Source organism: Homalodisca vitripennis, chromosome 8, assembly GCF_021130785.1.
Source record: "Homalodisca vitripennis isolate AUS2020 chromosome 8, UT_GWSS_2.1, whole genome shotgun sequence".
In the NCBI taxonomy this organism is placed as follows: domain Eukaryota; kingdom Metazoa; phylum Arthropoda; class Insecta; order Hemiptera; family Cicadellidae; genus Homalodisca; species Homalodisca vitripennis.
The window spans coordinates 32,226,410-32,244,608 of NC_060214.1; the positions used below are offsets into that span (position 1 = coordinate 32,226,410).

Below are 18,199 nucleotides of genomic sequence, written 5' to 3' on the forward strand. Positions count from 1 at the left end.
AAAATTCCTCTATGTGGTAGAAAGGTTGAAGAAACATAATATATGAAATATCGTACACAAACTCAAAATTCAAAATCCTCAAAATTTCTTGCACAGGTACTGAATTTTATTTCTGAAAACACTTTTTTGCATTAAAAACCCTTATAGACTTGAATAAAAATACTTTTGGATTAAAGAATTTTAAAATGTTACTTCTAAAGCTAAAAAAATGCTGTTATTTATGCATTAGGTTTAGACTTTGCTTAAATATCTGATCTCACTTTTAATATAAAAGTAACTAAGTTTTTAATTAAGAAACAACAATGGATTATTTTATCAATATAAATTATGTTATCTAGCAATAGAATTGACTTGACTAGAACTGTGTGCATTGTTATCTATGACTACCACGTCTTATAAAACCTCAGAGGTGTGGTTTTCTACACGTATCATATTATTTGTTGATGGTACATATACAACAGATACGACTGGGGCAATGAACTAAGCGTACAACTTTGGAATCATGGACAGACTGAAATCTTAATCACCACTTATTATGTCATCAGTATAACATTTCTAACTTGGGCTCTTAAACATGAGCAACAACACTATTGTTGACATTCAGTAAATTATTAATTACAATCTAATTATCAGTGTTTGCAATAGGAGAGGTATTCAATTATTTGATGCACTATGCAAGTACTGTGTTTGTGCTTTTTTAATGTTTGTTGTCAATATTAAATATAGCTTGATTAATCTTTTAACTCCTGATTTCTCTCACAATGGTAGAAACAGCAGTATTGATCAGTGTTTAAACAATTATGTAAATTATGAAAAAAAAACAATTTTTCAAAAGCATGTACACATTGAAGAAGCGTCATAAGTATCTAGTTATTATAAGCATTTTAAACAGTCAAAGTGTTTAGATTGTTAAAATCACTCAAACAACTTCTATTATGTAGTGAGTACCGTCCATAGTCGTATATAAGGCCCCTGTTCAGGGGGCTCGAGCCCCCCCCCAAAACATTTTGAAAGATATACATTAGAATTGTACCCAATAGTTTGTTTTAAGCTAGAACACATTTATGAGGTCTTAAATCTAAAAAGTTTCCAGTGGGAAGATTCTTGAGCTCCTATTTTTGGAAGGTATTTTATTCTTTCTAAACTAGCCAGTGAGTCAGCCTCCTGCCCCGAAAATAATTTTCTAAATACACTACTGGTATTATCCACTTACGATCCTTGAATCAGACTCAAAAATGCATGAATCCTGAGTTAAGGCGACGCATGAGCTATGATATATTCTTTCCAAATTTGTACAATATCTGTCCAATAATAAGAAGCCCAGATAATTGACTTGATCCACTGCTCCCATCATACGATTCAAGTGATAAATTCAACATGCTAAATTTGATTAAAAAATCTTTCCCTAATAAAGCTCTTAGAACAGTTTTAGTGAACATTATCACCTAGAGATTCTGACCTTTTGGCTTAAACTATTTTTAGTACATTCGCACATAATAATATTATAAATGCGAAAGTGTCTTTGTTTGTTTGTTTTGCTTTCACGTATGAACTAATCAATCAATTGGTCTGAACTTTCACATGGACATCCCTAGGGTGAATATAGCCTACTCTTATTTCGCAAATCCTTCCAGGCTATGCCCCAATGGTCTTTAAAGCAGCAAAAATCCCATCTTGGTGTATGTAAACATTTTATTATGACAGCATCACCATATGTTTAATTTTAACCTATAATTTGAATTTGTTTACATTTCAAAATCTTAGGCAAATCAACTTAATTATTCTGGGTCACAAAGCAATACACAACACACTTAATTTAATTTTTATGACAGATAATCGTCGAGGTGACATTGCATCTATTTCTCACTGATGAGGTATATGATACTGATTAGGTGTATAAATACCGATAATTCCTAGACTGGACTGAGGAAATAGTATGATATAGTGAACATGGATTGGTAAGATAGAACTTTACTGTATCATGTATTATATTTACATATAGATGGCAACTGTCATAATGTAAGTCTTGAAATGTATTAGTATTATTGATGTTGATTTTAGTTTTTAATTTTCAATAAAAAATATCTATATTCATACAAGTTAGAAAACTAAACTGTTTTGAATCCAACCTCATTACAAAATTATATATATATATATATATATATATATATATATATATATAATATATATATATATATAAATATAAATAGACCTATATATAGGTCTATTTATATTGCTTCTCGGGACAAAATAGCAAAATCCAATTTTGTGTTGGAGATATAAAGTTAGTTTGAACTAGAAGTGCAAAACCTGAAATAAGAATTACTCACACTTTTGTTTAACTTCTGGTCCTCTTAATTATGAACACTGTAAAATGGAAACCAAATGCACGATATATGACTAATTCCACTTGAAAAATATCATAGAACCCTATCATATTATACCACAAGTGCTTTCACTAAGAAAACTATGAACTTTGACTTTGGATTTCCTCTACATTGCTCTAAAATAGTTCATATAATACTGAAATCATAGGAGTTATTCAAACAGATACACAGAATGTTGCATATAAACTGCGAACGAAGCCACGGGTATGTGCTAGTAAGGCATAAAATAACCATGCTACATTTGGTTAAGATCTATCCATAATTCAAAACCTAGACCAGTTGCTTGGTTCACTGCGACCATCCTTTGGAATTTGAATCTTCATCTTGAATCAGTTTGTAAGAGTACTAGAGCAAATTTCCTCAAGATTCCTTTAGTAAAAAGGCTTCTAGTACAAGGTAGGAGTATGCCACAATGTGTCATATAAGAGGCTTTGCTGAAGCAGCAAGTAACATTTCAAATGATTGTACTTAGTTTATTTACAAACTGATTTATTCTGCAATTTTCTCGTTGCCATTATGATTACCCATAAGGCCAATATAAAATGTTCACTAATGCTCACTCAAACCCTATGGAATAGCACCACCATCATCAAACTCGATATTACCTATACAGAAATGAAGTTTCATGCAAAATTTATGTCCATTCGTATTTGAGATATTGTGCAGACAGACAGACAAAATGGAATTTCTTTAGCCCCTCAATCAAGTGATATGCTTCGCTAACACTCAGTCAATAATTATTGATGAGAATGGGTTTTGTCCTAGGGCTCTCCCCCTTGGGTCAATTTCTATTGAATATTTAGAAGAAGAAAGGTTGAGCCAAATTTGGCCAAACTTAGACAAAAAAGTACACCTGTGTTTACAGAGAGACAAACAATGACATTTTGTTGCACGTTGAGTGCTAGGTTTCACTACTTCAGCCAATTAGTACAATTTACTTCCACAACCATCTATACCTAAAAAGGAAGTTGGTCTTCACACCTTTGCAACTGTCCTGTCAAGACTTTTTAAATCTCACATTTATAATCCCATCATTACAAACTATAACATGTAATTTCATATTGTATCCTAATATACAGAAATCCGCCTGAAGAGCAGTGTTGATGCTCGCATATATCACAACACAATTAGGTTTGACAAAAAACTATCCTTCTGCGTAGAAAACGATTTGGCTGTTGATCCTGATATACAGTCAGGGCCGTACTCAGCACTGGTGGGCACTGGAAAAGATATTTGGCCAGACCCTATCATGCTCCGCCACCTGTCCCCTTACAAGTGTAGTGGGGCCCAGTAAAATTGTTTGAAAAATCTGTCTGAGTACGGGCCTGAAGAATGCCTTCAAAGATTTTGTTTTGTTCACTTAGGACAAGAAACTTCACACAGCAGTTATTCCTAAAAGGACCTTTGCACTTGCTTCCACAGTGACAGGATATTCAGGATGGATAAGATTATGGTGTAGGAGCCTCCTCCTGTAGAGACCTTATGAGGAGGAACAGCAGGCTGTATCTCAGTCATGTCCCCTTGGAAGAAGGGAAGGCCTGCTACAGAGCCTCTCCAACTAAAGCGGGAAAGGGCATCACTCCTTCATGTGCGGTCTAGCAACAACCTTTAACACTAAGGGAGTTCTATCTACTCCAACAGTCATCCTCCACAGTATACTAAACCATATTTGATCCATATTTCCACCCAATATGTGTGGTTAGTGATATGCTGCTCCCAGACATCGATGAGGTTGCCCAGAAATAAGTGACACATCGGTTTCTGCTGTGCCCATTGTAGGTTCTAATGGAAGATACAAACCACAAGTAAACTTTTTTCTGGGGAACAATCAAGTTACTTTACAACCAAATAAGAAGTATTGGAATTAGAACAAGTTAGAGTTAAAACTATAATAAATTCCTTCATCTGACTACTAATTTCAAATAAACATTTGCTAAACAAAATAATGAATGCAAGATGATTTAGACTTTATTTATATATAAAATACAGCAATTTATGTAATCAGGAAATGATGTGGATTGCTAATTATATAAACAAACAAGTCGCGATGCTGCCACTAAGCCATAGGAAGTACATAATTTATTATTTGTTGTGATTAATGTATGAATAAATGTTATTTCCAGCTACTTGTTAATTGTATAGTTTAACATAAGTGTATTCATAATAATACACACTTAAAAGCTGTATTATGTCATGTATCTATATTTAAATAGAATAAAGCCAAGACACATACGTACATGGCATTAATACTTGTTCAAGAAAGCACTATGGAAAATTGTAAGTATTATAGTCCAGACAGCAGTTAAGAACGTATTTGCATTGTACAAGCAAACTTGTTTTTCATGAAATTGATAGAAGAATTTATCTTAAGAAAGAAATTGATTGTCAGTAAAGGTCAAAATGAAAGGTTTCAAAATTGTTAATGTTATGAAATGATCATTTGTTCTCAGATTATGTTTGTATTAACTTGGTATACTTAAAACCGACCAAATCATAAAATTTGTGTTTTTTTCTATCAACATGGACCCTCAAAGAAATGATTGAATATTTTGACATACAACTTGTTTGTTCTGTCATCAATTTGACATAGGAAAATTCATTGCCATAATATCTATTTTCTCTCTCTAAAGCCTTATTCTGCCTGTTGTCATGGGTCAATGGCCTATACAAGAATCCTACCAAACACAATAAGGGGAAGAGTGGATACAGGACAAGGTAGTGCAACATTTGCAGAGAGGATTTGAACATGCACTATCTGTAACTCAAATCCAAAGTCCTTAGAAGGCTTGGCCATCAGCATACCCTTATTGATATAATATTATACATGATTGCATAAATTTATGTCTAAGTTTTTTTGATATCTGTAGAAGAGAATTGATTACAATTCTCATAATGTGTTCTTTTTTTGTAATATATAATAATGAAAGATTTCAAAAATACTGTTATTCACTCAATAAATAGCCTTTAAATTCTTTACCCTCTCAATCAAAAACTGTTAAGAGGAGAGCTTATACACACCTTGTACCTTCCAACACAACTAAATAACCCTATGACACCATAGAACAACTTACTTAAGCAACGAGACAACCTAATCAAGTGTTTATCTGCACAGTATATCACAGTTTAAACAGGAATACACATGTCAGGTGGGTTACTGAATACACTATAGAATACTTTGATGATACCTATTGATGATTTATGTGATTCTCATTAACTTGTTAATTGCACTGTTTTGTTTATAATTTTACTTTACTATCAAGCTGCCATTGTAATTTTCAATGATTGTGTAAAAAGAGTATTTGACTGACAGATTAATATTGATAATGGTTTTTAACGCTGCAAGTACAAAACAAATACTCTAAATGGTTACTCTAGTGTTAGTTCTTCATGAAGTTTTTTCACCATGTATCTAAATTTGGTATTTTAATTCAAGCTTATGTTGACAAGCAATTGATCTTACTATTCACAATTTTAAAATAAATATTAATTAAATATATTTACTCCATTAAATATGATGTTATGTAACATTCTTTTATAATTTTTATCAAATAAATGTGGTAGATTTCTTTCTATCCTGTGATGCTCCAACTTAATCAGGGTCAGGAACAGGAAGTGGATAGATAGCAGAATGACAATTGAATTATACAATACAAATATTCATCTCTTTCACTTCTTGTCTATGTAGACCACTAAACATTATTTGTAGTTTTAGAGTAGCAAGTGTCAGAAGCTTAACATTGTTTTTATGTAGTTAAAAGCTCAAGGTCATTTAAGTACAGCTGAATCTTAATATAAATAATTGTTTCAAATTAATCAAAACAATTTCCTTAGATTGAGTTTAAACAAAATGTTATTTTCAAACATACAATTCAAAAATTTAATGTTCCTCAAAGCTACAGAGAGGTATTTTTGATAGACTATGAGGAGAAACTTGGGAGTTCCTATTATAGCAGAGATGGCCTAATAAAATTTCAAATAGTTTGAGAAGATGAAAATGCAACGGATGCAATTTAGAGGTACTCAATTTTTGGGATTTTTTGCTATGCATAACAATTTTAAGGTAGCCAAACTAAACAACATATCCTTGTATGCATTCCTGCATGTTCCCAATTATTAGTAACCTTTTAAATGAGTTAGAGAGTTTTTTAGTGTTTATGTTATTTAAAACGTTATGGTAAATAAATTAATTGTAACATCAAATCCATTTGAAACCAATATGTATTAATTGTTAAATAAAATAAATTTATATATGGATAGTAAGACCTTCAAAAAATGATTTAATAAAACAAAAATGGTTTGGGTCTTCAAATTTCAGTGAAGTTGGTATTATCGGTCAAAGTTTATTTTTAATTTAACATGGTATTAATTTACTATACTACTCAAAGTCATTTTTGTGAATGAAAGCTGGCAACTTCCAGTGTTCTACAAATAAAAAGGATTGTTGGCACAAATAGAGATATGGGATGTAAAGAAAGGTTAAGAATGAGAGCCTGCACTCATATTTACCCTGAACTGCTTGTAGCTCTCATTCATCCCCCCCCCCTTCAGTAAAGGGTGTAGAGTACCTTGGAAGATAGTCGAGAATTCAGTCTAAAGGAGGAAGCTTTCCACTAGAACTAGACCAGATTCTTTAACATTGAGGAGATTAAACCATTTGTAGATGGACTAATTGTGAAATAATACAGAGGGACAATGTTTGTGATCTGTACTGCTAGAGGGTTGAGAACAAACAGGGTCACGTTTTTGTTAATCTCCAATAAAGTGAAACTGTCATTAATCTGGAGTTGTTGAAGTCTGTCTGATTGAAGAAACTGTCAAAGTGAGTGACTTAGATTTTTGTGAACAGAGTCTGACAAATTGTTGTTAATCAGTGCTTGAATCGAAGTAGTTAGGGAAAACATTGGGTATCAGTAACTACAACCTAGCCTTACACTGTTGCCAGTTTTACTTGTATGGAAAATTACCGATCTATCTCAACATCTCTTACAATAAACAAACACCATCAGTTGTTACCATAAACAAATTTTATGTACGAGGTGTTCTTTACGTAAGTACAGTTTTGAAATTCTGCTGCTGCAGCGCTGTCGGTGTCCCGCACTTACCTTCATCTGTTAGCAAGTCACAGACACAGAGACAGCAAAAAAGATTGTTTTTACATCTGTAATGCTGTTTCAAATGTCTCAGTCAATTGGGAATGCCGCCAACTGTGAAGCAAACGTAAATTATTTCCTTGGGGCTAGATGTGAAAGTAATTAAAATTCACTGTAGGTTAAGTGTATGGACATTGGCATTAAGTGTATGGGGTGAAATGGCATTGTATCGGGTAAGAGCTGTAACCCTTGACAGTTTCTGGTTCAATAACCAATTATTTAATTTTCTATGTATTGAGGAGGAAATTTTATTACTTTGCAGGAACTGTCTTCAGTTGAAAAATCGACCATTTACAATAAGAATCATAATTCAGTGACCAAGCGTGTAAATGTCACTCTTGTTTCCTATTTGGAAGCTTATATATTTTTTCAGCTCACCTGTTATTTCATGTTGTCAGCTGTAATCTCAGCAGTGCCAACCACAGACCGTTCCAGCTTGTGACTCAAGCAGCAGATCGTGTGATAACATGATAATATCAGATTTATCTCCTGACAGGTATACAGGGTGTATATTATGTCTGGAAACACCCAAATATATCCTTTAATAATTTAAATATAAATTTGAAACCTCTTACAATCGTGATAGAGATTGGGCATCTACTTTTTGGAACAATGTTTTGTTATGTCACACCAACGGGGGACGTCCTGCCGAGGGTATCGTGAATATTCTTAATGGAAGCCTATACCTTGTGATACATAATTTTAAAGGTACAGTAGACTCCCGTAAGTTCGGCCACCTCGGGACCGGACCCTAGGCCGAACTTAAAAGCGGCCGAACTAACCGATGCCTATTTAAAAAATGCCCATTTATTGTTTGCAAGGGTAATTTTTCAATAAAAGTTATGAAATAACCGTAAAATTAACCTTTCCAAACATTACCAACACAGAATTAACTACTAAACTAATTTTAAATTTGTACTTACCAATAAAACACGGTAATACTGCATATGTTGGGAATCAATGCGTGTAGGAATCAAACACTTGCACATAGAATACAACACAGAGTAACGCTTTATTTACAAAACCACAGACCTAATGAAATAAAATAAAATAATACAGTACTGCACTGTACATTGGTGGTTTAGCTTCTTAACACTTAAAATAATCTGTCACTTTTTTCTGAATTTTTGTTTCTAATGATTTTTTATGTGCAAACTCACGCCACTTCTTAATAAAAATTACATCGACTGCAGTTGCTTCTTTTTGCTGTTCGATGTAAGTAGCTGCCAGTTGCAAAGCTGCTTTTCCTTCAGCGTGGCTCATTTTATTTTCTTCGTCTTCCTCTTCAATCTCAGCACCATCTGCGTCGTTATTCATCTCGTTGTCCTGGCGAATGACACACTCGACGATTTCGTCATCATTCAGAACCTCGTTGTCTAGCTCCTTTTCCATGTTGATCCACTCCAAAACATCTTCTTCAACAATGGGACCACAGTTCGGTAGTTGCTGAAGGTCGTGCAATAGAGCTGCATTGTCATCAGGTTCGCCATCAAGAATGTTGTTTGGCTCATCTGCTGTTGTGTTGTTTTGATCTACGCTATCTTCTATATTTGGCCAAAGTTTTTTCCAAGACTTTACAAACGTGGATGGTGGTATTTCGTCGTATGCCTTGGCCGACATGTACACAACATCCTTCATGTTAACTGACTTCAACACTTTGGTAAGGTCTAAGCTGTCATCAGTCTCCAGTTTGGAAAGAACTTCCGAAAGTAGCTTACGACGATACTTCCTCTTGAAGCACTCAATGACCCCCTGGTCCATCGGCTGTTGAAGACTGGTTACATTGGGTGGTAGGAACAGCAGTTTAATTTCTTTTTCATCGTCACACTGAAGATGTTCATCATGAGTAGGCGCGTTGTCAAGAAGTAGAAGTGCTTTGGCGGGGAGTTTCGATTTTGCCAAATGTTTTTTCACTTTGGGAACAAATTCGCATACAAACCATTCTCTGAACAAGTACGTGTCCATCCACGCTGATTTCTGTGACCGATAATACACTGGGAGAGCGTCCATGTTTATGTTCTTAAACGCTCTCGGTTTTGCTGCTTTGCCAATGACAAATAGGGGTAACTTGTGAGTCCCCGAAGCATTTGAACACAAGGCGACTGTTATCCTGTCTTTGCTGGTTTTAAACCCTGGAGCAGACGTTTCTTGCGGGGTGGCAAATGTTTTTCTAGGCAGAAGTTTAAAATTTAACCCAGTTTCGTCAATGTTGTATATTTGCTCTGGGCAAAAGTTTTCATCATCGATAATTTTTAAAAATCTTGCAGAAAAGTCGGTGGCCGCTGTTGGGTTTGCTGATAACTTCTCACCACAAACTCCAATAAAATGTACGCCGTGTCTCTTTTTCCAACGAGAGAGCCATCCATCACTAGCCACGAACGCCTCTTCTGGTTGAAGCTTTGAGTGTAAGATCATGGCCTTTTCTTTTAATATTGGTCCACTTAATGGCGTTCCTCGTCTTCGTTCTTGAACGAACCACAACCATAGAGCATCTTCCACCAATTCGTGTTTGGCCTTCCTTAGTGTGCAACGCTTTTCTAGAACTTTTTCGGTATCAATTTGTGTACAAAAGCCTTCAATACTTTTTCTGTTGCGTCGCCAGTCGTTGACTGTACTTTTGCCCACGTTTAAATCCTTGCAAATACTTTGCACTGATTCTCCTTTGTCTAATCTCTCCAGAGCTTGTAGTCTCTGTTTTCCATTGACTTGTACTTACGTTTACCTGCATTTCACTCATTTTAAAAACAGATTAAAACACGATGCAAAACAGTTTTTTGTTCAAACACACACGCACACACACAAAAACTATGAAAACAACAGTACTGTACATACACAAAAGAAATCACAGAAACCACACGAGTAAATAAACAACAGTACAAAACGCAAACTAAAAGAAAATAACTGACTTTGTAGGTCTACTGTAAAAATGACGAGCACCACCCAGTATGAATGTTCGAGACGAACTGATGAAGCTGTTTGACAGAGAGCAGTAAACTAACCAAAGAATACAACGGCACTGTTAGTAGAGACGTGCTGCCCGCTTTCTGGCTGGCGCCAAGTGCGTGTGACTCATGCTCAGCCGACCGGCCGGACTAAGCGGCGGCCGAACTAACCGAGGCCGAACTTACGGGAGTCTACTGTAATAGCTTACTGAATTGAATGCCACAAACCGCATCTCAAGGGAATTATTCTATCAGAAAATAGAGCATTTTTAGTATTGAAAATTTACTGATGTTTCAACAATGTAATTTTAACATGGTTCTTGCCACAAAATGTGTTACACTAATTTTTTTAGCATTTTTTTAAATGTTCAATTAAATAAAACAAAAATTTCATTTTAAGCTGGTTCTATTAGCACAAATTTGCCAGTTTTTATTACAGTACAATTATGGAAATACTTATGTTATTGATTTCTTATTACAAATAAAAAAATAATGTATGCTGTTAGAAAAGTCTTACAACAAACGTTTTACCTGCATTTGGTGTCAAAGCAATTGTTCGAACTGTGTTCCTTCTACGGTTTGACATGAGCCAATCTTGTGTAAAAATGATTCGACAGAGTTGCCTAACATTTCTTCAGTTATCAAAGCAATCTCCTCTATAATCCTGTTTCTTAGGTCTTCCAAATTATGAGGCTTTCTTCTATAAACATTGGATTTTAAATGACCCCATAGGAAATAATCGATTGGTTGACAAATCCGGAGATCTTGGAGGCCATTCGATTTCTCCTCTTCGGCCAATCCATTTATGAGGAAACCTTAAATCCAAATACTCTCTTACCTGTCTCCCATAATGGGGTGGAGCACCATCCTGCTGAAACCATACATTATCAAAGTATTCTCCTGATGCAATTTGAATAGCTGGGATTATTTCATTTTGGAGCATATTGTAGTAAAAGTTCGGCATTTAAATTTCCATTGATGAAAAAAGGGTCCAACAATTTTGTTACCTAAAATTCCACACCATACGTTCAGTTTTTGTGGTTGCTGTGAATGGGACTCAGTAATCCAATGTGGGTTTTCACTAGCCCAGGTAACGGCAATTGTAAAATTTGTACTAATGAAACCAGCTTAAAAATAAAATTGTATTATTTTATTTTAATTGAACATTTAAAAAATGCTAAAAAATTAGTGTAACACATTTTGTGGCAAGAACCATGTTAAAATTACATTGCTGAACATCAGTAAATTTTCAATACTAAAAATGCTCTATTTTCTGATAGAATAATTCCCTTGAGATGCGGTTTGTGGCATTCAATTCAGTAAGCTATTACCTTTAAAATTATGTATCACAAGGTATAGGCTTCCATTAAGAATATTCACGATACCCTCGGCAGGAACGTCCCCCGTTGGTGTGACATAACAAAACATTGTTCCAAAAAAGTAGATGCCTAATCTCTATCACGATTGTAAGAGGTTTCAAATTTATATTTAAATTATTAAAGGATATATTTGGGTGTTTCCAGACATAATATACACCCTGTATATAAAGTTCTTCATAGTAACTTAGTTTTTTTTATAATGTATTGGTCATTTGATTTATCAGTCTCTATCGTTGACACTAAGACTTAAAATTATTTAACCAAGTTTTGTTGTTGCTTCTACACTTAATTAGAAAAAAAGGTGAAATAAAAAAATAAATAGTCTTCAGAATTTTGATTAGTATAATAACACTATAAAGTCATGTCAAAGGATAAATTAAGAGATTTTAAGATCCAAATAATCAGTGCAGGCAAGATATTTGGCCAAATGTGAGTGATGTGCGACTTATACAATAACAAAATTTTACAAACTTTGATAATTTATTGTTTGGTGTTAAATGCTTTTTTTTTTAATTTGATAGTATACTATTATCTATCAAAACACTTAATCCAATCTAATAGTTGACATTTCTTCAACAAATGAAGAATTTATAATGTAGTTCATGTATATACTATAGCTTTAAATGTATCATTTATTTTTATTGCTGAAAGGATCCCAAATTAGATAGGAAAATGTAGGACTACACAGCTAAAGACTGAATTGCTCAAACAAAGCAATCAGAAAAGATTCTTGTTTGATATACCACTACTACTAAAAGACAAATAATTCATATCGGATATATCTGTGATAAATGGAAGGATAAAGAGAAAAATCTATAAAAATAGTTTTTAATATGCATGAACCAGATGTTACTGAGGTTGCGAGGAGAAACAAAATCTGTGAAAAAGTAGAAGTGAAATGCCCTTGAGCTGTAGATGTCTGTAGACCATTTCAATTAACTTACAGTCTAGCTATAATACTGTCCAAAAGTCTGAGAAACTATAGAAAAATAAACCTATGTTCTTCCTGTTGTAATCTACTATGGTAAATTTGTTTATTTTATACAGACATATTGCCAAAGAAAATGGAGGAAAAGTAATAAAACATCAGGTGTTCCGAAGAAAACTTGGTGCATTGTTAATTTAGACATTTTTCCAGCTGGAAAATAAAAAACTCGCCAGCAGTTTGCAAGAGGGGAAATAAAGCTGGAGAAGGAATGGTAAAAACTGTTAATACCTATTATAAATGTGGGAGAGACAAGTTCCTGTTGCTATTTCAAGCAGAACATATGCTAGATGTAGTGTTTCAGCCAAGCCAAAAGATCCAGTATGGAATGTTCTACTTGCAAGGTAGCATTAAATAAAGTGTTGCACTCTTTTTTGAAGTGTTGATTAGTTGAATTATCATTAATTAGTGTCATTAATGAAATGTCACACAGATGTGTAAATACTATATATGAGAGGAATTTTTAAATTTTTTACTAGGTATCATTTAGAAAAAAGTTATATATTTTTTACTTGTACAGTATATTATTTTGCATAAATAAATACAATCAATTTATAATAACTTTTTAAGTGAAAAAATATATCACTAACAATTTGCCATATGCAAATATTTTGCAATTTTTAATTTTGTATAAACCAAAGGTATTAACTGAAAGCATGTCTTCCTAAATCTATTGTTTTTTAACCTTTTCCTACAATTTCAATAGATTTTCTACTGGTTGATTTTACCAGCAAACACACACACACACACACACACACACACACACACACACAGGCAGACCATTATGCAAGAATGCTTTCTGGTTGATAGATCAATCACCTTCTAAAAAGAAAATAAACATTAAAACAATTTTGTTATTTCTAATGCCTTTTGTAGCATTTACAATGAAACAAAACCATTATAAATTTTGAAAGTTGTTTTGTTCGGTCATTTCAATATGTTCAGGGTTGTTGATTTTTTCACTGGAAAGCTTTCCTGCAAAATGACAAAATATATACCTTGCCCTGTAAAGGGTTAAAAGATGCCTTAAATATGTTCATAATAAGAAATGGAGTGGGCAACCCTTAATGATCAAGGAAGATTTTGTTCAGAAAGTGAATGATAATGTGAAAATTAACAGACATTTCACAATTTCTTCATTATCAGAAGAGTTGCCTCAAGTTTCAAGAAAAGTTCTCTCTGATTTTTTACTGTGAATTTTTACTTAAATAAACATGTCTTATAAGTTTGATTTCATTCATCTGTATGTGACTATATGATTTCAGTGATAAAAAAGGTCTGTAGTGTGACACCCTATGTATTGTAAATATATTTTAAGCATTTTAGTTGCTTGTTTGAGGCAACATGTAAATAAATAAGCATTAAACCTGGAATAATAAACCAATATAACATAGTAATGAAGGAAAAAGGTATCACACAGCCAGATGGACTGGTCTTTGACCACAAAACCTAAAAGTTATTCCTTTTTTAAAGATTCTAGGACCTTTCTATCAAAAATACCTAAACAGAAAAAACAGGTCTACTGCACACAGGTGGGTGGACAGGTAGACAGACAGACTGCCGACTTCAACAGGGTTCTTCCCTGAACCAAGGAACCTACATACAAAGTTAAATCTCTAGTACTTTTCTATCAAGAGTTAATCCATAGATGGATGGACAACAATTTGATTTTAAAATGCCCTTTCGGGTCTATAATAATTATGGACAACACACCATTGGCTTTTAAATTATTAGCATTATACTCGTAATAAATCCATCCACAGATTTTGTGGCAACTCAGTTGTTATGAAGGCTCTGATTGATTATCCATTGTTTTTGATAAGAAAAACAATTCACTACAGTTTCTATTATCAGGTGTATACTTGTTGGCCACATCTGCTGCATCGTTATCCCTTGGTGTTCTAGATGCAAACTTGAATAATTTCAGCTTTTCATATAAATATTTCTGTCTTCAATGATAAAATGAATGGCAATAGAAAAAAAATGTTGAGTTTTTACCACAAATGTTTTGATTTACACCTCACATTGCAAGTCTACATTCATATTTACTGTGTCCTTAACTTATTTACGCTAAACCCCCATTATGAGCAGAGCATTGAAGTGATATTGCGTAATACTACTACAAAAAATCATATATGATCATTATATGAGAAATGACTCTTATGTTTAATTCTTATGCAGGATTCTTTAAAAGTATATTTTGACTGTAAATTAAAAAAGCCTTCTCATGGAAAAGAATAATTCCACTAAAAACCATACATCGATAACAAACTTCCTTCTTTTAGGAATAATGAATAATATCCTAATGGATAATATAGGAAACATTATATGCTAACACTATTGGATAAGTTATTTATTTATATTTACGTAATTACAATATATTTACAAAAAAATGCATTTTTAATAAAAATATTAAATCAAAACCAAAGACTGCAAATGTTACAAATACATTTATATTCTTGTGGATTTCCGTCCATCTTCATTTTCTGTTTCTTCAATAATCCACTAATTAACAACAGATTTTTATATATAAAAAAATAAAAACATGATTTTAAACAATATTAAATGTAATATTATTTATAACGTTATATCAATATTGATTTCTTTTATTTATTTCTATTAGACTTACTGATTTATTCAAACACTTCTTTATTTTTTACAAGATTCAACCTCAATTTATGATAATGTTAAACTGTTTATTTAGATGTTCAGTAGATTGTAGCTAATTTAATTTTAAATTATTAAAACATGCATTGACCCCAAGTAAAGCTAGCTTTTCTTAGAAGAAAGACATTTAAACCTTTCATTAAAAAAGTAAATCATTTAATAAATATTCAATTTTAAGAAAAAAACAAACAAATTGTTTACAGACTTCATTTATTTATAATTCCAGATTTAAAATTAAATTATTACACACTATTTTGAAACCGAATATGTAATACCAAGTTCTGTAGATTCAGGTCAATGCACAGGTGAGCCAGCTCAGCTGTAGTCATGGTCCAATAGTCAATTATCTTTATTAGAACTATTTTGAGAATTGTACATGCGTCAAAATGTCTATACAGATTGGTCAAGTTGTGTTCCTTTTCCTCCAGCCCAGGATTTCATCCACATTGGACCTGAAGTTAAAAAACATGGAATTTCATGACAAGTTTTAAGTATTAAACTTGAAGTTACAAACATTTGTTAGCTACAAATTACGTTTAAACCGTCTCAAGCAGATCTATGTTTTATCTTGGAGCTGGAGAGTTGTTAAGAAGGAATTCTTTTCAAGTTGCCTGCCTACTCACACCCAAGCTATAGTGAGACTGTGAAAGAAACCACAAAGTCAGAAGTTTTTCCAGCAGTGTGTGATTAAGATAAGATTAATATTTGGATCTAAGAAAGATTTTTAAGGCTTATTGTGAAGACCAGAGGTACTGACGGCACCATGGTCTAGAAACTCTGCCAGGGGACGAGTGGGACTCGACTTGCAACCACTTCCCCGTTGTGAGTCCTGGGTAGTTCTAAAGGATTGATAGAAAGTCGGAGACCCCTGTTAGTATTGTAACAGCTCACACTAGAAAAACTAAACTCTGCATACCTTTATTACATAGATAATTTTCCTTCAATGGTAGCATTAAAAATACGTGTTAAAAAGAAATCACTGAGTGGAGCTTGAAATTTACAATTTTTAGCTGCTCCAAAAGGTTACTTATGCCTAAGTTGTAAGAAGTTAATTAGACTCCTAAAACTTTCAATTTGCTGTCGTTTTGTACTAGGTTGAGAAAGAGACCTCAAGTTTGTGTTTTTTGATTTTTTTTTTTATCAGGACCTTCAAAATGAGGGGTCACTCAATGGGGCTTATCATTTGAAATTTTTGAGTTTCCCCCCAAAATCCCCCATTTTGGGTTTGTTAACTAAGTAGTAATATTATGGCCAAAAAGTACTTTATGACATGACAAACAATTGCAGAGATTAGTTTTTCGAATGTGAAGTGTTGAAAGGCAAACTCTTGACTTTTTATTAACCCTGTATATGAACTAACGAAGAGGATAAGTACGGAAAATAAAAATGTAGAAAACGATAGCGAATAAAGATCAAGATTTTTGTGGTAGTTAAGGCCTTTAGAACATTAACTTTAACCACTTCCAGGGCTTTGTTTAGTTTTGGAAAGTTTACCACAGTAATTAACCCTTTGGATGCTAAGAATTTTTTGACAAGTTATCCCAAAAGTGCTCAGGTTTTTATCGGATTTTATCCCAAAAGTGCTAAGCCTAAAATGGTGAATTTGTAGAGTTTTACTAAAAAAATCATAAGTTCCTCAAATTTAAACCTATTTCATTGATTTATGTTTTGTTTTGTAGCATAATATATGTAAGAAAATAAAAAATAATACATTTTGAAAAATACAAAACTATGTAAACAAATAAATAATTTTTTTTTACTTTGACACAGAAAAACATAATTAAATTTAACTTTTATTTTTTTAAATACATTTTTACCTAAAACCATATGTTGTTTTGAGTACATACTGAAATTTTCATGCAAAAATATAGATTTTTACTTATGTAATGGAAAAAACACAAAAAACTTACCCTGTGCGTTATAGATCACAGCTATTTTTGCCGTTAGTGTACTATAAAAAACCAGCAAATACAAGTGTTGTTATTATTTTTAAGGAAAAGTAAACTTATTCATCTGTCATTTACCACAATCCGCGTGTAAATAACGTAATATTTAGCGCTGGAAAACAAAAATTCGCAACAACGAAATATCGTTCCATAGCATTTTTCTGAACAAAGGCCAACTACGATATATCGTTGCATAGCATTTTTCGGCACGATTACCAAAAATGACATATCATTGCATAGCAGCCAAAGGGTTAAAAACATTACATTTTGGCACAAAGAACTGAATTTTTGTAGGTATATGTGCAGTCTAATAAATGAACTCTTGACCAGAAAAATTTAATTTAATTGGATGGAGTTGCCTTTTTTTGGCCCATCCTGATATACATTGCACATTATTGCTAATATTAAATATTCTTGTCCAAAAACAAAGGTCACTTTTCGTTGCAAACTTAACGCATGAATAAAGAAAAACACACTTCTCAATGATGAAAAAATATGGGGATTCACATAAAAAACAAATATGCTTTGTTTATTAAATTTATTCAGCTTGTTAAGTTAATTTATACTAAACATTCTTTGGTAATATTAGGACGACTCTTGTTTTATTTACTTGCAGTAGAAGTACAAACAAATTACGGAAAAAATAGAATAACAAGTATCTAGCAAAAATAGTTATAACAATAGCAATACATAGAAATAGTCACATTTGAGTTTTAACTAATACATAATTAAATTTAAAACCT

The 18,199-nt window shown here is 32.9% G+C and overlaps 1 protein-coding gene across 1 annotated transcript; it reads right to left on the reverse strand.

The window, feature by feature from the left end:
• Positions 1–5,479: 5,479 nt before the first annotated feature.
• On the reverse strand, positions 5,480–15,839 carry LOC124368101 (jerky protein homolog-like). The gene is made up of 4 exons (XM_046825375.1): positions 15,786–15,839; positions 8,720–10,228; positions 7,490–7,495; positions 5,480–5,491 (listed from the first exon to the last, which is right to left on the reverse strand). The coding sequence occupies exons 1-4, from the start codon at positions 15,837–15,839 to the stop codon at positions 5,480–5,482; spliced, it is 1,581 nt and encodes a 526-aa protein (XP_046681331.1).
• Between the last annotated feature and the right edge of the window lie 2,360 nt (positions 15,840–18,199).

Bases quoted from the DNA above. Each gene is read 5' to 3' on its own strand.
- LOC124368101 (XM_046825375.1), bottom strand. From the start codon at position 15,839: ATGACTACAGCTGAGCTGGCTCACCTGTGCATTGACCTGAATCTACAG. The intron at 10,229-15,785 runs GTATTACATATT...AATGGAAAACAG, and splicing joins ACCTGAATCTACAGAACTTG to AGACTACAAGCTCTGGAGAG.